Genomic DNA, 25,388 nt, shown 5'->3' on the forward strand with positions numbered 1-25,388 from the left:
GGCTCATTTCCTTGTTAGGAAGGGAGAGTAGATGAGGGGGTCTGGTGGAAGGTGGCGTGTGAGAGACTAGCTGTCGGCCAGCTGATGGTCTTCCCAGGCCTCCTCCAGTCCCTGAAGGCTCTGAGTCATCAGCGGCTTGGGGGTAACCACCATGGATTCTCCAGGAATTACCCCTATCCCCACTATAACCTCCCAATCCACACTGCTCGTCCACTTTTTGGCCTTGTCCTTCTAATAAAATATGTAAATGATGCTCTGAGTCCCAGTCTCCTCTGTGACCACCAGGGGACTGACATACAGCTCACCATATGTTCAACGAGTGACTGCTAAAAAGTTCTTTTTTTTTTTTTTAGAAAAAAATGAAAGCTAACCATACAACATGATGCGTGAGTAACACGTCCTGGAGTTTCCAGTTCTTCCCACCATTATTCCATTTATCCTTTCTGACAGTCCCCTTTCGGGGCTGTCCTGGCTACAGAGGTACCCCATCCATCACGGCCAACATGGGTGTCCCCTCCCGGGATCCAGGACTCCTTTATGACAATGGCACTGGCAGTGCCTACCTCCCCTTTTAAAACCAGCTCTTTCCTGCCTGTACACAGGTAGCAGTGCTAAGTGTGTGGAGATGATTTGGGAAGAACAGTTCCCAGAGGAAACTCAGAAAGTGTGGAAGAACCTTCGGAAACTCCGGAAGGAACCCTGAGCAGAGTGTGTCCTCATCGTGTAGTTTGTGGAAACTAGTGCTGTTGCCCTAACTCCCTCCCTGGAGAATCCCCTGCTTTCTACCACACTTTTTAAATGGCTATAACGGGGCCCGAGCGGTAATAAAAATAATGGCTTCTATTATTCGACTCAGTACCTCCTGTGGGTCATGTCCTTCTCCACCAACATTCTGAGAAGTATTTGGCATTATTTTCCTGAACATTGTAAATGGGGAAACTGTGGCTCTTGGCAGTTAAACGAGCCTTGGGAATTCAAGGTCACCTGGCTGGTAAACCGCAGGCTCAGAGTCAAACCCAGGGCTTTCTGAACACAGGTCCAACTACCTCCCCCCGAGTGTGCCGTCTCTCTACGAGCAAAAGTGTACCTGTCTTCCACATACAAAGGATAAGATGGGACTCTAGAACAAAAAGCCAGTAATTCATTCTATCTTTACAATATCTCAGCTGAGAGATCCTAGAACAACGTGCATGAAACCCACCGAGACTCCCACCATATTATTTATCTGCGACTCATTGCAGGGGAGGGGTGGGTCTCAGCTGCACATTCTCACTGCACCAGTGTTAACGTTCCCATGAAAACCCCAGAGTTCCTAACTGCTTGTTTTGGAACTTCACGGGTCGCCCCTTTGAAGCTAAAGTATAAAGTGCGCCTCTCATCCTAGGCTCCTTTCTTCTTAGCTCCTGGGACAGGCGAGTGGGAAACCTCCCGATGCTCCAAAACCCGAATGAACCCAGCGTCACCATTTCTCTGTAATTGCTGGAGGCCGGTTTGTTGTGTTCAAAGGCGCGTCAGAGCCCGCAGTGCGAGCATTGTGCCCGGACGTGGCCGTTTCATCAGGCTTCATTAGGATGCAGGGGGGAACCCGGCATCTTCAACTGGGCCAGAGGGACAAAGGCAACGTGGAAACTGGAGCAGGGCAATGAATCCCTCACTCTCCACTTTTTCAAAACAAGATTCTGACCATTTACTCAAGAACTTATTTTTGTCCTTGTGTCCTACACAAAGAAACAGGAAACTTCAGAGGGAAGGGGGGGGCAGTTTCTCACATAGTGGCCCAAGGAGGCTGGGGTCACTGAGGGTGCTGGCAGGAGGCTGGCTTGACCCCAAAGCTGAAGGGAGAGCCACTCCGCCCCCCTTTTTTTTCCTCTCAGAGGTCACCTGGGAGCAGGGGAAGTTGTTCTTTCTTGGAAACAAGGGGGAGTCTGAACACAGCAGCATTTAGATATTGTGTTTGGGACTCTCACCCCCTCTCACCAACTGAAGGCTGGTTGTTTCTTATCTCCCATCTACCCCAGGAGGTCCCAACGAGAAATCTCCCCTTGGACCCACGGGATTCCTTTGAAAACCCGTCCATGTCCAGTTGGAGCCCAGTTTCTGAAATGCGAGTCCTAATTCTTATTTTGAAGACTGGAGTTAATAACAGCTCATTCTAAAAACTGGTCAGACTTTTCAGTGATCCTTTTGGCGACAGCCCTCAAAGGTTTGAATATCCACAGCCTTTGAACTAACAATTCAGCATCTACAAATTTACTTTACAAAATAACCTCCACATGTGAACCAAGAAGTGTGTTAGGATAGTCATTCATTGCAGCCCTCTTCACAATGGTGAAAAAAACTAAACATGTTAATAACTTTATCTTAAGGAGCTGGATGGGTATACGACTGTACCTACATCCATACAATGGAATATACAGCTATTATTTTTTCCAGTAAGGTGGACCAGCGTGGATTGACCTGGAAAAAATATCCATGACATAGGCACTGAAAACAAGTCAAAAAATTGTGTGTATGCTTTAATCCACTTTTGTTTCTAACAGGGGGTTCTAGCCGTGGCACGACTGACGTTTGGACTAGATCAGCTCTTGGTGGTGGGGGCTGCCCTGTGCATTGCGGGGGGGCTCTGCAGCACCCTTGGCCTCTGCACACGAACTGCTGGTAGCACTCTCCCCTGCAACCAAGACCACCAACAATGCTTCTGGACGTTGCCAAAGGTCCCCTGGAAGTGGGAGTAGGGGACAGAATTTCCCCCAGTTGAGACCCAGTGGTTTGAGAGAATGATTTATAGCCACCTTACGTTTGTACACCATAGAAAGGAGTCTGGAAGGATGCCCACTAAGTTGCTCACTGCTGGGAACCAAGATTGGTCCGGAAAAGCAATGTTCTCTTTTTATCTTGCATCTCTCTACTGCTCAGCGAGATGTAAGATGTTACAAATATATATACTGCTTCTATAACTAAGTAGAATATCTGTTTCTATTCCACTCCCACTCACCGGCATACACATGCAATTAGGATTTTCTCTGGAGAGGAGTGACGAGCCCTTAGAGAGGACTCGACGATGAGACACAATGGTACAACCAGACACAACAAGTGATCACATCGGGTCTCATGTGGTGAGAGCCCCATCCGGGAGATTGTGAACAATGCCGGGAATGTGAGAGGCCAGCCTCCGGCTTGAACTGGATGCGGACCAGTGGCTGGTACCCTCTGCTTCCAGTCCTCCGTCCGACCGAAGCAGCATCCCTCTCTCCACAAGAACTTGAGGAGGACAGAGCATTAAAACAGTGGCTGAGAAGTGGATTCCCCCTTATCAGATTTGGTACTTCATAAATAAAAGATGGAATTCTCATTAATATTTCCTCTGGTTCTTTTAAAGCTATTTTTAAAAAAGCACATTTCAGAGTTTGGAGAATCCCAGCATGCTTGGGTTTCTTATTCATCTTGAAAGTGTTACCTCCAGGGAGGTATTTTCAGTTCATTGATAAACTCAGGAGAAAAACAATAAAGCATTTTTTGTTTTTCTAGGTGATGGATTGCTCTAGGGAAAAAATGGTAAAATGGTTAAGGTTTGTTCAGAAATGACAAAGTAAAGTACCACAGCCAAGGTTTCTGATGTCTCCTTCATTGATTTAGTTGGAACTCATGCTAAATTTCCTAGAAGAAAAAAGATCTAAATCTTATAGAAAATAATCAAACATTTGGTCCCCACATTGGTGCCAGCAAATGATATAACTATTCACCACCAATATCTTCACCCAGTTACAACCACAGGGGACCAAGGGAATTGTGGGTTTTGAACAATGTTTTGAAAAGTAGCAGGAAGAATTCTCTTTCCACATACACTGGTGTTTTGAGTTGACAGCTTGTGAATCAAGGTATGAATCAGTTCAATCTGACATTTTATATTCTTTTTCATCATGTTCGGTTTGTTTTGTTTTTCTGAAAAAAATAACAATGCTGAGAAGTGCCTTTTTGGCTTGTAAACTATTCATAAACATTTCACTCAAAACTTTTGGGCCAATTTCTGTTTCCTTTCTGATCAGAGACCCAGCTCTGAAAGACACATTGGCAACATTTCATTTTTTACCCAAGTTTACCTTTTGTTTGTCAATATTGTGCAGTCACTGCATCAAGAAATTGAGCCTTCTTTTCTTTTCCCCCACCTTACCCCCGAACTTCAGGATTTGCCATTGTCAAGACTCCAGAATCACTCCATAGACAAATTCTCAAAACAAAGACAAAACAGCCCTTCCCTGATCTCGCACACAGCACAGCGGGCCCAGCGAGGCAGGAACCATGAAGGGGAGCGCCATTCTCTAAGCATCTGGCACAATCACACTCAGGTCTACTGCGCCAAACCCAAGCAAGGGTTGCTTTGAGTCGAGCAGCATGGCACGTGCAAGGACACGTTATCTGCAACCATGGCTTCCGTCTGCATTTGTTTGCAAGGAAAATTTGTGGACTCAGTTGAAAGATGTATGAACTTGATGGAATGCTGTCAGACCAGGCCACTTATAGGTGACTGCAAAGTACCTGTGCGTGCCAGTTAGAAGTAATTGTAGCAGACACTCTTGGTGCTCTGCCCTCAGATGCCTTTTCACTCTTTCTGTGGGCCTCCTTCCACACGCTCTTCCCCAAGGCTGTACTGTTTGCCTCCCACAGTCCGCACCTACCATCTCTTTGGCTGCTCAAAGGCTACTGCACCCACTTGGTGCACAGGCATAGAAAGTGAGGCGTGTTCTCTTAATTACCTGGACCAGCCCTTAGTCAATCACTGATTGCAGTGACAGTATGAAAGCACAGCTCTCTTGCTTTACAGCCAGGACATACTCTGAGATGTAACTTACATTCCACTTCTCACTTCCAGTTAACAGGGAGGCTGTGATTTTGCCTAAATTCAAGCCTTTGCTAGGCTTCTTTCCCTTTCCAGCCTAGCTTCCTCATTCCCTCACCAGCCTCTCCTGGGCGCATGTCTTTAATATACCACCTGTATGCACATTCGCACCTCAGGATCTCCTTCAGGGAACCCTGTCTAGGCCACCCTCTGTCTTCCTTTGCTTTCCCCCAAATTTCAATTCTTCTTCTGCATACTTGATTCCATGTTGACAGTTGCAGTGCATGACACCTGTTTGAGCTCTTACACTTCTGTTAGGACACATGTCATACACAGGAACTGGGTTACCAGACTAGGCTCGGGCTTGATAAGTCATTTCTGGCCACAGTGTTTGAATTCCTCTCTGCCAGTGGCACAGTGCTGGGCACCACACCCCCGCGATGCACAGTCCTGGTGCCGCCACAGGCAGTGGTCAGCACGGACTCTCTCCAAGGGCAGAGCCCCTGGCAGATACCTGTTTAGACTCAGCAGATACATAGTTTCTCTCCTATGGCAAAAGTTTGAGTCTAATATCAGACAAGAATCATGCCCTGCCTTTCAAGAACACAAATTAGAAACTCCCATTGCTTTGGTGTGAGTCATTCCCTTGCATTAGTTTCCTCTTACTCCTGCTGTTTGGTTGACCCCAGGTGAATAAGGGCTACTAGCGTTCTGTTTTTTGCTTCTGTCTGCAGAAACCAGAGAACTTGGGTGATTCAATGGGACAGCCAGAGATGGTCAGGCAGGAAGTGATGGGGGACTCGCTTGATGAGATTCTTATACTGGTGAAGTTTCATAGTTGGAAGATTTCTTTCCTCGCTGACCCCTCTAATCTGTACCACTTCCTCCAACCCCATCTCATTCCAGAGAAGCATGGAGTTTATGTCACTAATTCAGGATCAGTTCCTTCACAGAAAAACATGGCATGCTTTCTCTGAATATTCACAGGATACATAATAGTCCCTCAATAAATGTTGGTTGGTTTATCTATGATTCATTTCACCTTCATTCCATAATTATAGGATAATCATGTAATTTGGCATCCAATTCAGGACACTTTTAAATCCTTACCCAAGGACATTTTTTCATTGCTTTTAGAGAGAGGGGGAGGGAGGGAAGGACAGAGAAAGAGAGGGAGGAGGGAGAGAGAGATACAGAGAGAGAGAGAGAGAGATTAACTGGTTGTCTTCTCGTACACACCCCAAGATCTCCTTCAGGGAACCCTGTCTAGGCCACCCTCTGTCTTCCTTTGCTTTCCCCCAAATTTCAATTCTTCTTCTGCATACTTGATTCCATGGGCTTGAACCTTCCAAGAGGGGATTGAACCTTCAACCTCAGAGTGTGCCTTGATAGGGAATCAAACCCACAACCTTTCAGTGTACAGGATGACACTTCAACCAACTGAACCACACTGGCCAGGGCGGGGACACTTTCGATTATTAAAGAGCATGCTATTAATAACTATGCCCAGACAAGATGCATGAACTGGGACTGTCCCTGGGAACTGGGGCTCATTGTCACCCCGCATAATTACCATATTCAGTGCAGGGCTTCAGACTGCACGAGCCACACTGGAGTCTGGGGATAGTGTCTCGGAGCACAGCTGCAGATCAGATCTTGGGACGGACAGGGAGTTCAGACTCTGAGCCACAGGAGAGCTGATGACCTCTGCTTCGACTCTACCCTTGCACATTGGTTTTGAGCTCTGAATTATTCGGGCCAATGAAGGCATATGTTTTTCAGAAATACGTGCAGCGGGTGAGGGCTGGAAATGTCAATGGGCAACCTGGGTGGTCCCAGGCATCTTGATTCAGAGGCAGCCCAGCATTCCTGAGATCCAGTGAATGCGAGTGTCCACATTATGTGCCACCTGGAGGACACCAGCCCAGATACCAAGAAACAACATACCCAGAAAGCTCCCAAAGCCCTCTTCAAGCCAGCCCCATGCGACACTTTAACTCCCCTACCCAGTCATACTCACGATTTTCACAGCGCTGCCCAGTGAAGCCTGCCAGGCAGGCACACTTGTAAGACCCCATCTGATCAAGGACGCAAGTCCCATCATGGAAACAAGGGGATGAGGAACATGCTGTAAGAGAAGAAGCAATTTCCCTCAGTGCTACTGCATGGTGTGTCCATTTCTTTAAGCTTGGGGTTCTGACCAGAGGCCTTCACTGGTCCACTGAAGTCTTCTGGCTATTTTTTCACTCCTTTTATTGAATGCACACTACCATTGTTTGAGGACATCAAAAACAGGGACTCGTGAACTGTCCAATGATGCTGATGTTTTTAGATATTCTCAAAGGCCCCAGAAGGATGTTCAAGACACCGACAGTCAGAAGAGCCCAAGCCCAATGCAAACAGGCACACACCCATGACTAAAGCAGAAGCACCTTTCACCCTCACGTAGGGACTCCGGGGGACAGAAGAAGCCTCGGGTAGCTTTAGATCATCCTTTCCAAGGAATCCCAGCATCCTGGGTACTGGAGGAAAGGAAGTGGGAGACGATCTTCAGGACCCTGTTGGAAGTATACTCAAGAGTTCCCCCAGACACGGTCTGCAAACAGGAGTCTCCTGAGACAGTGAAAGTTCTGGGCTCCAACGTGTCGGGGAAACACGACTGGTGTTAAATGACATTAACCGGAGTTCCCTCCTGCAGAACTTCTCAGGACATGCCACGCCCTCATATACAGAGCAAATAGCTAAGAATGCGTATATTGTTCTGCCTTTCATGAACTTATCTGACCTGAGAACCTGCATTTTACAGTGTCATGGGGAACATATCTCTATAAAGAACACTTTAGGGAGCACTTGTCTGCTTGGTATCCCCCAACCCTATATTCATTTCTTTGCTTGTAGTAATATATTTCCCAACCCAGTTCAACAAGCCTCTGTTAGGTGTTTGCTCTGTTTAAGGCACCAGTGAGATGCAAAGATGAACTAAGAGCCTACTAAACAGATCAAGCTTTTTGAAAAAAAAAATTATACAATGACTATAACCTGAAGCTTAATTCAGTTAGGATCAAAAAAGAAAAGAAAGAATTATGCAATGTTCAAAAAGGGGCAAAGCCACAGCCCACTGGGACAAAGGGAAAAGTTTAGCAGAAGAGGAAACTCTGACATGACCCTGAAAGTCAGAATTTGACATGCAGAGGTGGGAAGCTGACTTCGTTCTTATTTTTTGGTTTTATTTTAGATTTTTTTTATTTTTTCAAGTTTAGTATTTTATTCTTTATGCTATTGCAGTTGTCCCAGTTTTCCACCTTTGCCCCCTCCACCCAGCCCCCAACTCCCTCAGGCAATCCCCCCACCATTGTCCAAGGGTCATGCATACATGTTCTTTGGCTAATCCCTTCACCTTCTTTCAACCAGTCCCCACCTCCTCCCTCCCCTCTTACAGCTGTCAGTCTATTCCATTTTCTATGCCTCTGATTCTATTTTGCTTATTAGCTTGTTTTGTTCTTTAGATTCCACATATAAGTGAGATCATATGGCATCTGTCTTTCATTGACTGGCTTATTTCACTTAGCATAACAGTCTCCAGATCCATCCATGCTGTTGCAAAAGGTAAGAGTTCCTTCTTTTTTACTGCTGTATAGTATTCCATTGTATAGATGTACCACAGTTCTTCTATCCGCTCATCTACTGATGGGCACTTAGACTGCCTCTAAATCTTGGCCACTGTAAATAATGCTGCTATCAATATAAGGGTATATATATTCTTTTGAATTGGTGTTTCAGGATTCTTAGGATCAAAAAGCAGTTCCAGTTTTAATTTTTTGAGGAAACTTGGAGAGGTGACTTTAGTCAGAAAGAATAACTTGAGTACAGCAAACAGACGGGGTGTTTGAGGAACAAAGTGTTACAGTGTATTTGACAAGGCAGACCAGTGTTTCCCAATGTTCTCCAATGGAGGGCAAGGTGACCACTTTAGAGGGGGGAAGAGCCCTCCTGACCCTCCCTTCAGTCACAGGTCACAGGCTGGGGAGCCACCTCTGCTCCAAACTGGCTTCCCTGATGGCCAGTTCTTGCTGACTGACATAAACACCCACAGGTGTATCTTAAGTGTGACCTGCTCAGCCTCAGCCCAAAGGGCACCATCACCCAGGGGCAAGGATTCAGCCCCAGGCCGACTGCCCACAGCAGCAAAGCCCCTGGAAGTGGCAGCCACGCCCAGGTCCTACACAGAGCCCTGGGATGTCCTCGGAAGGAGGCAGTCATCCAGGTGATAAGGAGCAGCTGCTGGGTGCTCACAGCTCCTGTAGGAACATTCTAAAGGGGAGGTGGGGGGCGGGGCATGTGCTGGTGGCACAGAAAGAACAGGGTGGAAGACAGACTGACACTTAACCACTCACCTCCTTCCCTGAGACTTCTGTATCACACGCTCCATGAGGAAGCTTCAATGATCAAAGTGCCACTTCCATTTTCTAACATCCAGTATCTTAAAACACAGAACTTTAAGCCTGAGCTTATTTTGCAAAACCCAGGGCAATGCAATAGCAGAGCAGGCAGAGCTGGGATGATTCCCTGGGACTGAGCACTCTGATCACTTGGGCCAAATCCTACTTCCTAACATGAACAGGGCAGGAGGCCAAGTCAGGCTTAGAGTTACGCATAAAGTAAGTGGCATTTACCATGGTGGTTTGAAACACTGAACACCTATTTTACAGACAGCAAAGGGCGGCTCAGAGCATGCCTGGAGCACAGCCGCTGTTGAATGCTTCCTGTGCTCCAGACACCAGGCACCATGCACCGTGCTCAGCTCTTCATCTTTCTGTCTCCCAGAGCCTCAAAAGAGCGGGATCTCTGGTGATTCCCTTAGTCACTGGTTAGGAGACTGAGGCCCAGAGGAGTAGCAGAACTGGCCCAAGGTCACCGGGCTTAATCTACTAGAGATCCAAAGCTAATGCTCTTAACCATGACAGGCCCCGTATTGTGAGCTCCGGAGCCAGACTGCTGGTGTACCCATCTCTGGTTCCACCCCCATGGCTGTGCGACCTTGGAAAAATTCCCCTGCTTCTCTGTGCTCCACCATCTGTACAAGGGAGACAATAATTCCTAATTCTAGGTCTCATGAACATTTCTGAAATATACCTTGACACTTCTTAGATTTTTCAGATTTTTTTCATCCTCACCTGAGAATATATCCACTGAATTTTAGAGAGAGAGGAAGGGAGAGAGAGAGAGAAACATCTGTGTGAGAGAGAAATATCAATCAGTTTCCTCTAGTACGTGACCTGACTGGGAATTGAACCTGCAACCTTTTGGTGTGTAGGACAATGCTCCAACCAACTGAGCCCCACCAGCCAGGGCACTTTGCCATTTCTCTCCTCCTTCTCCATGCTCAGGTTCTTCTGGGAACCCAGCACGCTAGGTTTTAACAAGGCTGAGCAGGGAGGGAAGTGGTACACAGAAAGGAAATGTTTATATGGAGCACAGTCACCAATCACTGCATTTGCCCCCGTGGCCTTTACCTGTGATCTCCTCAAAAGTGGCATGGAAGCCATCGAAATTCTTGGAGCCATCTGAATGGAAGAGGATGTGGAGGGAGGAGCCCGTGCTTCTGATGGGAGCTGGCCGCTCGTTGCCACAGAAACGCTTGATGATCTGGCCATCGCTGTTGTCCCCGTCACGGACCTCCACATAGTCATACTGGCACATGTAGTCAAACTCCAGGCTCAGCATGACAAACCTGTCGGCAGAGAAGGTGACAGCAGGACACGAGTGGGCCCCGGATAGTCTTGAGACCTCTGGGCAAGTTCAAGGCCAAATGATGAACAGGCCTCTGGAAATTGGGTGCCATTGGCCTGATCTGATAGGAATCAGGTCCTGGAGGGCTTGAGGTCAAATGAAATTTTTTGTAGTCGGGGTGGGTGTGCATGTACACTGTGTGTGTGTGTGTGTGTGCACACAGAAGGTGCCTGGTGAAGGGGTGCCCTGTTCCACTTGGGGAACGTTTGCATGTGTGGCTTCCCCTCCAGGGGCACTTTCCTTCCCAGTCGGCAAGGCTAGTCCTTCCTTATCCCCGGGCACCAGCTTACACAGTCCCTCCCCAAAGAGGCCTCCCTGACAACTCTTTCCAAAAGAGATCTTGTTTTCTTCATAACGTGTCCACAAACCTTCATTTCTCATTTGTGCCTTCCTGACTGTGTGAGTGTACACGTGCACACATGCACATGCCCGTCTCTTCCACTAGACGGCACGTTCCTTGAGGGTGGAGTGCAACCTCTGTCTCACTCCGCTGTGCCCAACCCCGTGCCTGGCGAACAGCGATGCAAAGCCGATACTGTTCAGCAGACGGCTGAGTAGCTACTACACTGTAAGTTTACAATCAGAGAATGAAAAAAGTATACACGCTGTTTTGTAAGACTAAGTAAAGGAAAAAGCCCCCTGCACACTCTTCTGTTAGAGAAAAAGATCGGAAGGTAACTATGCTCTTGGTAACAACGATCCTGGCCCCAAAGAACAGAGAATATCAGAACTTTAGAAGTGAGGGAGAGCTGATCAATCTGTGACTACCTACAAGAGGCTGTGCATTGGGAAATACTGAAATGCATCAAAATAGCAGAAATGAGCCTAAGCTCCCACTTCTAAAAAATATGTGGGGACAAGAGAGGAAGAGATATTTTTCAAAAGATTCCCCACAGAATGCCCGCACCTCAGGTTCCCAAAATGTACATCGGTGTCTTCTCCCTCATGACCTGGAGAAGGAAGAAGAGACAGACAAGCCCAGAACTGGGGCCCGAAGAGTTGGGAGTAGGGCCACTCCTACCACTTTGGGTGGAACCCCGAGTGCCAGAGAATTGGAGAGCACTGGCAGAGAGAGGCACTCAGTACCCTTTAAATGCTCTTAAAGGCCTTACTAAACAGAAACCAAACAACTAAGTGTTGTCACTGTGTATTTTACAATTTTTTAATCACATACTATTTGTAAGGGAGGGTCATTCCTATCAATTATACTTCGATAGACATCTAAGGACCTGGCTGTTCATCCGGATGCCACCACTAACTCACTGTGGGCCTTGAGCCCCCAGGGGTCCCTTCTCTGGGCTTCAGTATCTTTGTCTGCAAAGGGGAAGAGCAGGGACAAGGCCACCACCCCACAGAGATCCAAGCTTTTCCTGAAACTAAACTATGAGACGTAACAACTTGTATTTTACAGTCACACACTCATTCATTTGTTCACTCCTTCAACACACTTGTGACAGGTCTGCTCTGTGTCAGACGCTGTTCCAGGTGCTGAAAGTGACCCAACCAGACATGGTGCCTACCTTCCTGGAGGTGAGTTCTGCTTTGGGGGACAGACAATAAGCAAGGAAACCTGAAAACACAGTGACTGCAGAGAATGCTAAGTGCTGCTAAGGTGATAAACCTGGTAAGTGCAGAACAGGTGACTGGGGAGGGTAAGCTTTTTACCCAACGTGGTCAAGGAAGACGTCTCAGCAGACACGATACCCAGGCAGACACTTAGATGATGGAACAGCCAGTCAAGTGAAGGTCACAGGGAGTCTATGAGTGCAAAGGCCCCGAGGCAGCAATGAGCTCGGCATGTGTGAGGAACTGAAAGAAGGTCGGGGAGGCCGCAAGGCAGTGAGTAAAGGAGAGAGTGGTATGAATGGAGGTCAGCGAGGAGGACAGGAGCCAGATCCTGCGTGGCGAGGCATTCGGACTCTCCTCCAAGCTTGACAGGAAGGCACTGGAAAGTTTCACAACAGAATCACGACTGGATATAGGATGTCAAAGGATCACGCTAGTCACGCTGAGCTGGCAAGAGCGGAAGTGGGGAAGTCAAATAGGAGGCCACAAGAAAATCCTGGTGAGAGATGGCGGAAGTGTGAAGTAAGGCAATAGCAGTAGAAGCAGGTGGGAGTGGACTTGAGATCATTTTATAGCTGAGAAAACTATCTGGGGGAGCCTGGCTCTGGTGGGTGATAGAGAGGGGCCAGCAGGGCTGACTTGTCAGCATTTGGGCTGATTGTTGTACATACGTTTCAGAGAATTTCCATCATTACTAGTGCCCGTGGCCAGCAGGTCCAGGTTGGACTAGAGGGAGGGAGTCTCTCTCCCCCCAAGCCTCACTAGGACCTTCCCCAGGCAGGTAAGGTGCTTCTCAAGTCCTCCACTCTTTTGGTCTTTGTTTGCAGGGGATTTTATTTTGCATCCTGGATCCTGAAGCAGTTCTTCAGTGCCCCCAAGGGTACCAGTCAGCCTGGTCCCTTAGTCGCTGAAATACTAACATGTGACATTTAAGTCCTGCCCTTGTCACTCCTGGCTGACCCACCTGGATCCCATTAAGCAGAACAGTGTGGTCTCTCACTTACGCCTTGAGCTGACTTCCCTTCAGAAAGGTCCAATTAACGAGCCCTACTCCCAGCCTCAGGTCTTCAGGGAGTGGAGACGTCAGCTACCAAGGGTCAGTTTTGATGAGGACAATTAAGAAGGGGAACTGTTTTGCTGGATCCTTCCAATGTGGGGTGGATTGCCCCCCCACTTTGGGGGTGTGTAGAGCTGTTTGAGGACACACCCAGCCAAGGACAACTTCTGGGTGCATTGATCCATCTAGAAAATATTTCCATCACTGCCAATCTCCTTGCTGATTAGAAAAGCTGAGTGGACAATGTCCCTAGAAATCCCTGGGGTCAGTGGGCCACTCCGCTTGCCTAGCGTGGATTAGAAGAGGTGTTTGTCAGGAAAGAGGAGACACACAGGAGGCAGAGAGCAGTTCCTTCAACATTCATTCACACAGCAACTATCTATCAAGGGCCCACAGTGTGTACCATGTACTGTCCAGGCACTAAGATGCAGCAGTGAACAGTGCACACCAAACAGGACTCTCCTGTCCACTCACCCATAGTTACAATGCAGCCAGGGCTACACTTTGGAGTAGGGCATAAGCTGAACATTGATGTGGACCTCAAAACCCCAGAGAAGACAAACCTGTCTTCCACTCACGTGAGAGAACTGGCTGATTGGTTGCAGGGGTGGTTATTGTTTTCTGAGAACCCCCGTGAAAGGACCTATGAGAAGCATGCATGCCAATGTAGAGTATAAATTCCCCAAAAGTTAGACCTGTGCCTTTTAGTTCCTCACTTCCCTCCCACAGAACCCAGCCCGGTGCTGGGCGAACAGGAAGACTAGGTCAAGATTTGTGCAGGAGTAGGCTGCTCTCGGTGCCTTGCTTTGCGGTGTTATCCTTGGGACAACTGTCACAGTGGGGTGAATGACAAGCATTTGATTGGCCATAGTTTTGACCAGGCCTTGTCCCACCGAGTCAACGAGAGGTAAAGAAAAAGGCTCTGCTGTACATTTTCTGCTTTTAAGGATAAAGTGCTGATGGTTAGCACCCTGGGTCATGAGGATCTAGAGCCCTCGGTCCTGTTACTCTGTTTCCATACAACCTCAGACTCCCTAATTGTGAGCCCAGCCCCTTACCTTAGCTGGATGTTATACCCAGGCTTGGCATGAATGGTCCATTCGCAGTGAGCATTTAGAGGGTAGCTCTCCAAAAAAATCTGACCCTTCGAGGCTCTCAGAACCTGGCCACATCCTGAGAAGAGAAGATTGGACCATGCAGATTTGAGTCAATAGGAGAGAGAGGGAAGAAGGTCTCAAAGCGCGTCTGAGTGCATCCCACACCCTGAAAACAAAGGGCGTCTGAGTGCATCCCACACCCGGAGGAGGAAATTACTATTTCTGAAGCGCCCAGCAATGTGCTAGTCAAGTGCATAGGTTAATTTATTTAATCCACCCCACAGCTTGAGAAAGGAAGTGGTGTTGTTCCAGTGTCCCAGCTGGGAAAATGGATAACCACAGAGTTTAAGAAATAACTAGCCTAGCTACTGAATGACAGAGTAGAGATTCAAACCTAACTGTGTCAGACTATAAAGAAACCACTCTGTCCCCCTCCTTCTCCAGGCTGCCGTATGCTAGCCTGCTGTCTCTACCTTAAAAAGCTCGGAAAGCAGACCTTCCCTGCATTAATGTATAGGACCTCGTGGCTATTGTCCAGAGTCTATACCTACATAAGGCCCTTTGGGCTGTATGCCCTGCACATTCTCTTCCCCACACATGTAACCCTAGTGCAACTCTCTGCTGACTGCCCCGCATTCAGTAAAAAGTCCGTTTGTTCTATGAGCGGTAATTCAACAAGGGCCTCTCTGATGCACGATCCTAGAGGGTGGACATGAGCTCCAGCCAGTCAGACTGGATTAGGGAGCTTCAATTTTTCTTCTAGCTTCCAACCCCCTTTTCTCAAACTCCTATGAAGACCACCCGTTAAAAAAACAGCCCCAAGAGGGGTTCTTGGTTAAAGCAGAAGCAGAGACTCAGCTCCCTGAGTCTCTCACTATCACCCCCCCCAAGTTACCTACAAGGAGTCCCCAAGATTTGAAAACCACTAGACTGAGTTGTCATTAAATTATATCATATTAAATTTGACATAATTTATACTAAAGTGCAGGTGTATAAGATGCACCGTAGTTCTACAGAGGAGTTTGGAGAAATGCCTAGAATTGGTTTTATTTAAAAATGTATCCAGGTCTTGTAAATAAATGATATCTTCTACAACAGTTGGCAATCTGTGCTCTGTGGGCCCAAACATACCCACTGACTGTCTTTGTAAATAAAGTTTTATCGGAACAGAGCCATGCTCATTTTTATGCATTGTCTATGGGTGCTTTTAAGCTCTCTAACAGCAGAGTTGAGTAGTTGTAACAAGAGACAATATGATCCACAAAAATGAAAATATCATCTGCCTCTTTACAGAAAAAGTTTATCTGCCACTGTTCCATACAGAAATCCAGTTTGACAACGTAAACTGTGGATATGCAATTATATTCAATAAACACCCCCGAAGTACAAATTCCCATTGCTAAAAAAAGTTAATGTCAGCGGACACTGCTCTGTGGCAAGAAGAGGACAGTAATATTTCTATAGTGTTAGGAAAAGAGCCCAAACTCTACTTTGACAAGCTGTGAGGTCTGCGGCCCGTTCCCTGTGGGAACACTCCTGCCAGGCTGCACACACCATTTCTTTACAGGGTTGTTATTATTGCTGCTGCCTTGCTCCACCAACCCACCCATGGGAAGCAGCTCCCACCACTGTCCATTTGGGGCTCATGTCTAGGCCTGGCCTCCATCCTGTCTACAATCTCAGCCTCCCCCCTGGTTTCCTTGCCCCCATCCTTGTCCTCCAACATCTGATCCTGCACATAGCAGCCAAAGCTGATTTTTAAACCAACAACAGATCACATTACATTCTTGATTCGACCCTTTGCAGCCTGTCCACTGGGCAAACACCTTCCTACAACGTTCACAGCCTTGCCTCACTGACTGCCCAGACCGCCCTCTGACCGGTCCCCCCTGCCACCCACCTCCCTGCTCACACTGCTCCAGCTGTACAGGCCTCCTCTCCGTTCCCAACTCTGGGCCTTCACCTCAAAAGTGCGTTTCCTTCCCCATCTCCTGCCGTTGGGAACTAACCCCAACCACCACTTCTTCCAAGACACCTTCTTGACCACCCAGCTAAAATGGCCCTGCCCGTGGCTGTGGTCACTGTCATTACCACATTTTATTTTCTCCATAATACGTATCACTGTTTGAAATTATTTAGTTTATGTGTTTACTCCATTTGGTTGAGCTGGGTCCTTTTCTAGCTTGTGCTCCTAGATGGTACCTGGCATATCACAGGTGCTCCATAAACAGGCATCGATTGAATAAATGATATCATGAGAGGCCAGGAACAGCTGGAAGAGTAATGCACATTTTCTCATTTAACCCCCCCAAAGAAACTGGGGAGGACAACTCTCATCTCCCCATTTCCCAGATGCGGAACACTAAGGATAAGAGAAATTACCTAACTTCCCCAAGGCCAGAGGCCAGAAAGTCAGAAGACTGTGAATCACTCTTTCAGCTATAAAGCCTCGGTTAAAAACAGGGACTTCCACATCCTACTGCCCTTGGTTTGAAGCTCAGCTTTACCTTCCCGGGTTGTGTGGGCTTGGGCAAGTTACTTCATCTCTCAGCACCTCCGCAAACTTCAGTCAGACGGGAATAAACCGGCGCCTACTTCACACGGTTTTGTGAGACGCGAATCAGATCACCCACAGAAGGCCCTCACCGGAAAATCAGTAAATGTTAGCTGATGGCAGAGCATGGATGTGAACTTGAGTCTGTCACGTACCAATGCTAGGTCTCGGCTGGCACCTTAAATTGTCTTTGGGGCTTTCTGACCCGGCCCTCCCCCACTTCATTCTGAAGCAGCAGGATTTTCCTGCCCTGCTCCCCCTCCAAAAGGTACCCTGAACCTTTACCACGCCCCCTACTTTTTTGGAGAGCACATTCCCTCTTCCTGCACACCTCACTCTCCTCATCGCCCCCATCTGCCCATCTGCTGCCCAGCTACGGAAATGATACGCTGAGTGTGAGGGACAAAAAAAGAAATCCTCCTGCACAGCTTCCACCCCTCGGGACGGGAAGCTTCCCAACCAGCCAGGTGTTAAATCTCAGCTTCCACAGCAAACCAGCTGCAGGAGCCCCAAGTTAGAACCAACAGCAGATGCTGCGTCCCTGCATCCAGACGCTGGCATCAGACCGCAGTGTCCCTGGGCCCCTCCTCACGTCCGGGGACCCATGCGCATCCCCAGTCAGGTCTCCTTGGCAAGACCAGTGAAATGCTGGCCAGCTCCGGGATCTCATGCAGCCTGTGGAGGGCTGGACGCCCCCAACCCCACCCCGATGCCAGCCCCTGGCCCTGTGAGATGCTAGACCACTGGTTCCTGTATTCCCCGGGGGCTATCCTTCAGAAGTAGCCAAGATTCCAAAACACATGTGACATCTCTGTTATGCTTCACGATGTTTTCTTCCTCACTCTGGAGCGAGGGCAGAGCCGGCACTAGGACAGGGGACAAGTTCCAACCAACCAGAGACAAAGAGGCCACTTCTCAGAAATGTGCCTGGGGGAAGGGTTTCAGGCAGAGGGGCGAGGAGGAAGGAGTCCTGCTCTGCTTGCACCCCGCATCAAGGGACTCCTTCAGCTCCCTCTCCACTCCTGTCCCCACCGAGGGAGCCGGCGGGCCTGGGTGCACGGTGCTAACTGCCCCTCTCTGTCTGGGGCAGAACAGTGAACACAGCGGAGCGTCCCGCCAAGGAAGTACTGCGGGCCAACCAGGCAGGTGGTCCTGAGTCTGAAAGGCCAGGGCAGGCAATGGGCCCGGAAGACGTGCTCAGATTCCCTGACAATGTCTTGTTGCAGGGGAGGAGGAGGGGAAGGAGGAAGAGGAGGAGGAGGAGGAGGGAAAGGAGAGGAAGGAGGAGGGGTGTGTGTGTGTGTGTGTGTGTGTGCACACGTAGGGGAATTTGCCAACAGAGCCGGACTGTCCCTTGGTCTCCCAAATCCTGGACTCATCTCCAACCCACCTACTCACACTTCCCTGTTGCTAGAAGCCAAAACAGGAGAGAGAGCTGGATAAACCGTGCTTCTACAGAGCTGAAAGGAGTTCTTATTAATTTCTAAACTAGTAAGAGAGCTGGGAGGTTCCCAACAGCAAACAAACACCCCCAGGATTCAAACAAAAGTCTTGTTATCTCCAGCAGGGCTGGGGGCAGGAGAGAGATACAACATACTTCCAAGAAGTAGTTGGGGTTTTCCTTTGTTAAGAAAAAGACTCTTGTTAAGAAAAAAAAAGTACTAAAAAAAAAAAACCGTTCAGAGACACAGAGAGGTATTTGCATTTTCTTTGCTTCTTCAAAGATGACTCGGCAGACAGGACTCTGTGGTTTGGGGGCCACTTGTGGAGCCAGACTGGTCCAGACCTCAGGTCAGCCTGTTCTAGCTGTGTGAGCGCAGACAAGCTCCCCAGCTTTCCTCGGCCAAGGGGCTTCCTCATTTGGAGATGAGAATAATGGTAGCACCTACGACCATGCTGTTGTTGTTGTTTTCTTATTTGTTTGTCCTAAGAATTAAACGAGATAAATACACAGCACCTGGTACATAAAAATTACTCAATAAGTGGAAAGCAATATTATTTCTCTTGAGTCTGGTCTGGATCTGAGACAGTGTTTTGGCACGAGAATGACAGGGACAGCCCAGGTTCTGACCACAGCTCCAGGGTCCCTGAGAGCATCGTTATGTCCTTGGCTAGAGCTCTGGACCCATTGGGCCCAGGAGCCCAGACAAGGATGATAGAATAGAGGCTGGCGATGACACGGGAATGACCCACACATCGGGCCAGGCACCGGAGGGAAGCTCGCACCTTCCACGTGACTTGGTTCATCCTGCCACCACCAGCTGTGAGCCCTCAGACAGGCTCTCAGAGGGAGGGCCTAGTGTAGGGAGGTGATTTGGTGTGGAGGGTGAGAGTCTGGGCTCGGGGCCCAGCTGCCGAACCAGCACCTTGGCTCTGCTGTTCATAAGCTGCACGACAGCAAGACAGTTACTTCCCACCGAGGCTGAGTGTCCTCGCCTGTAAAACGGCGAGAATCAGTCAATTAGTGCACTAGGGGACACAGAACCACGCCTGCTTCCTAACAAGTGCAAAGCCACGGCCTTTACCAGGGGTGCGGGTCTTCATCAGGAACAATGAGACACCCAGGAGTGACTCGGGAGCTCACTCTGTGATTTAGCCAAAAATCCCAACCCATATGACGCTTTATAATGATTGTTTTATGTAACTGGTTGCCTCCCCCATGACATAGATCTGTGAGACTAGAGCCTTGTCTGCCATGTCCACGCCTTTGTGTGCACTGAGTAGGTGCTCAATTAGCTGAATAAATGGCTATGCAAGATAAAATCAAACATCTGCCCAATCAAACCATTTTAAAGCCCCTCCCCTCTGTACCAAATGGCCTGCCCTATACCCTAAGCAGAAGTGGAGCGATGACTGATGAGCTCTTGGACAGCAAAAAACCTTCTACAAAGAGTCAAACATTAATTCCCTAGAGTCAAAAAGCTTCAGCATATAAAATATAAAATGCAATTTACCATACAATACTCATCCTGGGACGATTACCTCCTCATGTCTGGTATATATTTTCTCATCACTTAGGGAATCCTACTTTATTACTTTTCCTCCCTGGCCCTACAACGATTTCCTTCTCAAGAAAAAAAGAAAGAAAGAAAGGGAAAAAAAGAGCTCTCTTTACAACCCTGGTTTAGTAATAATAAGAATATTAGACCTATTTATTGAGTATTTACTATGTACCAGGCTTCATATGAAAGGATTTATAGAGAGTACTTCACTTAACCCTCACAAAAATCCTCTGAAGGCCATGGTTAGTATTCCCATTTGGTAAATGAGGAAGCTGAGACTGACAAAGACTGAATGACTTTGCCCAAAGTCATGGAAAGGGCAGAGATTCTCTGGTTCCCCAAGAGGTCAGCCCCACTGATGGGTACACACAGCTTTGTAAGAGCGCTCATTCTTTCTCTCATTCACCTTCCTCTCTGATATCCTAGCCCACAAACATGTTGGGGCCTGGCTTACAGCTAGGACCTACGCTCTTCTGCCTCTAACCAAAATATGACTAAGAAGATAAAATGTATTAAGGGCCTATAATCTCTCCCTGTAAACCCTCCCAAGATTTGAAAACCACTAGACTGAGTTGTCATTAAATTATATCATATTAAATTTGACATAATTTATACTAAAGTGCAGGTGTATAAGATGCACCCTAGTTCTACAGAGGACTTTGGAGAAATGTCTAGAATTGGTTTTATTTAAAAATGTATCCGGGTCTTGTAAATAAATGGTATCTTCTACAACAGTTAGCAATCTATGATCTGTGGGCCCAGACATACTCACTGACTGTCTTTGGAAATAAAGTTTTATCGGAATAGAGCCATGCTCATTTTTATGCATTGTCTATGGGTGCTTTTAAGCTCCTAGCAGCAGAGTTGAGTAGTTGTAACAAGAGACAATATGACCCACAAAAATGAAAATATCATCTGCCTCTTTACAGAAAAAGTTTATCTGCCACTGTTCCATACAGAAATCCAGTTTGACAACGTAAACTGTGGATATGCAATTATATTCAATAAACACCCCCGAAGTATAAATTCCCATTGCTAAAAAAAAGTTAATGTCAGCGGACACTGCTCTGGGACACTTATCTGGGTTGATTTCCTAACCTTCTTATAACCCCAGACCCTTCAGAGCCTAGAAGGTGGGGACCACTGTGATGCTGGTGAGAAGCGTGGAGCACTGAACTTGGGTCTCTCTCCTGCTCATCTCCTTTGGTGGCTATGGAACTCGGTCTGAGGGCCAAGTTCAATAAACGCCACTTGGGAGGTCAGCAGACTGGTTCCACATAAGAAGTCAATTTTCCACTTTAAGGAGCGTTGAGAGGAAGCCTTAATTTTGACTTCAGACACCAGCCACTCTTGGAGGGAGCACACAGACTGCAATTCCTGAACGCCTCTCCCCACGGAAGGAACCAGGATTGGTGGAGACATGGCTGGTTCCAGGACCAGAAAGCCAGGATGCGCTTCGAGAAAGATGCAGTAAAGCCAGCTGGGAGGGGCTTCACTGGCCAAGTCTGGGACAATCTTAGCGCTGACAAGAAGAATGCTGATAATGTTATGAAATGTGGAAGAAAATAAATTCATCAGCCCGTAGTGTGGTAAAATAGAGGAAGTCAAACGTGGGAACGTGTTCATTGGTATATCCAGGGGAAAGGCGTGCAAATGCACAATCTTTCAGCTCTCTGTAGATTTGAAAATTTTCCGAACAAAAAGTTGGGGAGAAGGAAACAAGAATCAGCTCCTTTCCCTAGCCTGGATATTCTGAGCTCACTGCACCATGCTTTCCTAGGCAGGAAGAGCCTTCCCCTGGGCTCAGCAACTTCAGGTCCTTTGTCATAAATTGGGTTAATCCTAGTTACATAAACATCCGTAAAGGACAGGAACAAACGAAGGCGCTGTCACGTCTGCTCAGTGCTCTACAGGAATGCTCTATAACTCAAACATAAAAGTCTTTCTGAGATTTGCCTGTCACTCCTCCTTCTAAGGTTCTGAATGGCACACAGTGGAAAACTCCATGGCCTACAGATGGTGTTCAGCCGGAAGCCCTCCTTCAGAATGACAGGGGCCGAAAGGATCACTTGGGCGCCATCTACTGGGTAAATGCTTGCACTGCCATAGAGCTCCAGCCTGGTGCCACAGCCATAGAAGGCCACTCAAGTGTGTCATCCCCTTAATACAGGCAGGCAGCACCCAGCACCAGGCAGACAGTCAACAAAGAGTGAAATGAACTACTTTGTCCTTTGAATTCCCCTCACATTAATTTCACACCAATATGAGGTACAGGTGATAAGAACTTAATAACATCATAACATAACATTGATGTCTTCTTGTGGTCTTGTTTCCATAGATGGATTGTAAATGCATGGAGGGCTCACTGTTTTGCCTGGTAACCAACACGATGCTGCAGAGAAATGCTCTGTGCATGCTCGCTGTGACTCCAGACAGGTAATACACACTGTGTGGGACGAGGCTGTCAGAGCAAACATCATGGAATTGAACAAGCAAACTGAACTCACGCTGAGACAGAATCTGACCATCATTCTGTTTGTTTCACAGCATTGATGACCATACTACAATTCTTTGGGGATTTTTTGGTTTTGTTTTTGTCTCTCCTGTCTAAATTGCATGCTCCAAGATGGGAGGGATCTATCCTGTTTATCATTGTGTATCCGGCACCTAAGATCATCCATTCAAGAAATATTTTTTGAATGGATGGGTAAATGAATGAATGAGAGCCTGAAGCAATAAGCCAGTCCAGCTGTCCTTGACAAAACCGCAATCTGACTCATAGACAGCATCCCTAGTCCAACCACTCAGACACCATAGATAGCCAACTCTCACACTGAGGTTCAACCAATGGGTGCTCTTTGGAAACACATATACAGGTTTTCTTTGAGCAACTGTTGTCCTTCTGTCTTGTTACTATGTGCTTGCTACTATTTATCATTGACCTCCTGCATGCAAACATTCTTCTCCTTCTCTACCCTGTCCCCCAAACAAACCTACTTACTCACATAGACTGACTAGAGCATTGTTTAGGAAATGTTTGTACCCCGGCTCCTTGGGATGGAGCATACTTCCCCAGTCGACCAGTTTGGGGCTCGGCCATGTCTGGCTCCTTTAGGAACATGAGTGAATGTGATGTGAGCAGAGGCCCTCAACGTGCCTGTGTGTTTGGTTTGGCCTCTTGTGCTTCTGCAAATCCCCCCCCAGGAAGAATACATCCAAAGCAGCTGCTGCCCCTTCAGCCTGGGCCCTGAAGCAGGGATTCCGACCCAGGTCAGCCCAGCTCAGATCAGCCGAACCCAGCCAACCCAGACTCGTGATGTTAAAAAAAGTCTGTCCTTTTGAGATCACTTGTTATACACAAAAACTGACTATTATATATGAACATATTACCATCACCACCCCTGAAGGTTTCGACTTAGAAATTCTGTTCTCTGACATGATACCCACTCTAGTCCGTCTAGTGCCACCACTTCATAACCACTAAGCCGACTTCTCTACCACACAGAGACATTCGTCCCTGTTTTCTCTCCACTGGACTCTTTCTGGTTTCACGTCCTACTCAACCTGGACAGTCGTGTCTTAGCAAGTTCTTGGATCAGCCGAGTGACTGGTTCCATTCACCTCTGCTACCACACCGCCGGAGAGCATCGCCCACCTGCCCTGCCGGAGTCACCCACACAGAAGTTGCAGCTTGAACTGGGTCCTCAGTCTTGCTCGGACATGCTTTTTAACTTCTCACTAGCTGGTGCCTTTCCCTATTCCTGACGTGGCCACTTCAAACCTTCAGCACTCTCTCTCCAGCCTCACTTCCACTCTGCACTCGGCAGAGATCTCACTTCCCACTTTTCAGAGAAAATAGAGCCTTTGAAGTGAAGGTCTCATAGTGCTGTGGTTAAGAACGAGAAGTCTAGAATCGCACCAACCGAGGTATCTCCCCGGCTTGCCCACACCTGAGCAAAGGCAGAGCTCAAGCCTCCTCTCCTGTCCAACACCTCCCCTCCCCTGACTCCCTGTGATTAACTGTCCTCTTATCTATGATTCTGCCTATGCCATACCCCAGTTCACAAGTTTTCCCTGGCGTCCCATGCACTCGGAATAATGTCTAAACTCTTTACCGACTTTACCTACCTACAAGGCCATGCACGAGCCGACTCCTGCCTATGGCTCCAGTCCCATCACACAGCCCTCTCCACCCTCCACACCCAGAGGAAGGAAACCCCAAAGTTGTCTTATACACTGCAGTGGTCAGTGTGACTCCAGAGCTGTGCTTCATAGCTCTGGCCATGGCTGTCTTACGTAGCTTTATTTCTGGACCACCTATCCGCTTAGCAATTAAGGAGCACATAGAATAACAATGCCACGGGTATTGTATTCGTGTGAGCTATATGCCAGGCAAAGCACTGAGTGCTTCATACACGTATCGCCTTTAATTCTAGAAAGAGCACCGTGACAGAGACGGCATCCTTCTCATTTGAAGAAAAGGAGCCTGAGATCAGCAGGGTTCAGGGACTGAGCCACGGCCACCATGCAAGTGGCTGGCAAGGCCACTGTTAACTCAGGCCTGTGTTACTCCACAGCCTGTGGTCTGGACCACTCTGTCACAATGTCTCCAGAGAACAGCTGCCCAAAAGAGACCAGGGTGAAATCCTGCAGCCCACCTACCTAGATAACACTCCACCAAAGTACTAAATTCCATTTTCTAATAACAACCTATAATGACATTAAAGTTTTAAATCTGCACCTGAGAGCAGCACTTGAAAAATTACTGTATTTTGCCATGTATAATGCGCACTCACGTTTTTGGCCCAAATTTTCAGGGGAAAAAAATCTTTCATTTCAATTTTTAATTCAATTATTTATTTATTTATATTTAGAAACAAAATTGATTATTGTATTCCAGGGTACCATTTTGCATACGGATATCATTATTGCTTTCTAGAGTTACACTTTTAATGCATCAGCATAAAGAAAAGAATTAAACGCACTTATATAAATACAGAATGAGCACTACCAATGTATAATACATATTTTTCTTTTCCCTGGAAAATTTGGGCAAAACAGTGCACGTTACACATGGCAAAATACAGTATCTGTATCCCGGACACAGAACACAGATGCTAACTCTCGGGCTCACCTTGAAGCACCAACACACTCCTTCCCTCCAGGTATAACCAAGTTTCTCAGCGGCAGACCACACACCTCACCCTTTCCCCAAGACTTAAAACTCATGGTGCTTCACTGTGGTTGGATCAGACAGAGAATACCAATAGCCCCCCAGCCCCCATCTCTGCGAACGAGGCATATCATTATAAGAATAAAATTGCTCAGACTGTAAGACCGTCCAGACGGCTTCTGACTCAAACAGGGAGCACGTGAAATAGGCTTAACAAATAGTAATGGATGGTGCACGGCTCCTGCTCCAGACTCTCAGAGGGATGTTCGCCATCAGAGCACCGCAGAGGGGACCCTCAGACCGAGGGGGAGG

The 25,388-nt window shown here is 47.6% G+C and overlaps 1 protein-coding gene across 1 annotated transcript in view; it reads right to left on the minus strand.

The window, feature by feature from the left end:
- PAMR1 (peptidase domain containing associated with muscle regeneration 1) overlaps positions 1–25,388 on the minus strand; it is a 64,230-nt gene that overhangs the window by 16,199 nt on the left and 22,643 nt on the right. The window contains exons 4-6 of the mRNA XM_037040512.1: positions 14,309–14,423; positions 10,351–10,568; positions 6,858–6,965 (exon numbers count right to left, since the gene is read on the minus strand). Coding sequence (XP_036896407.1) covers positions 6,858–6,965; positions 10,351–10,568; positions 14,309–14,423 — 441 coding nt within the window. The remainder of the gene's footprint in view (positions 1–6,857; positions 6,966–10,350; positions 10,569–14,308; positions 14,424–25,388) is intronic.

This window comes from Sturnira hondurensis, unplaced genomic scaffold (assembly GCF_014824575.4).
Source record: "Sturnira hondurensis isolate 20B ecotype Veracruz unplaced genomic scaffold, ASM1482457v3 Scaffold0002638, whole genome shotgun sequence".
Lineage (NCBI taxonomy): Eukaryota > Metazoa > Chordata > Mammalia > Chiroptera > Phyllostomidae > Sturnira > Sturnira hondurensis.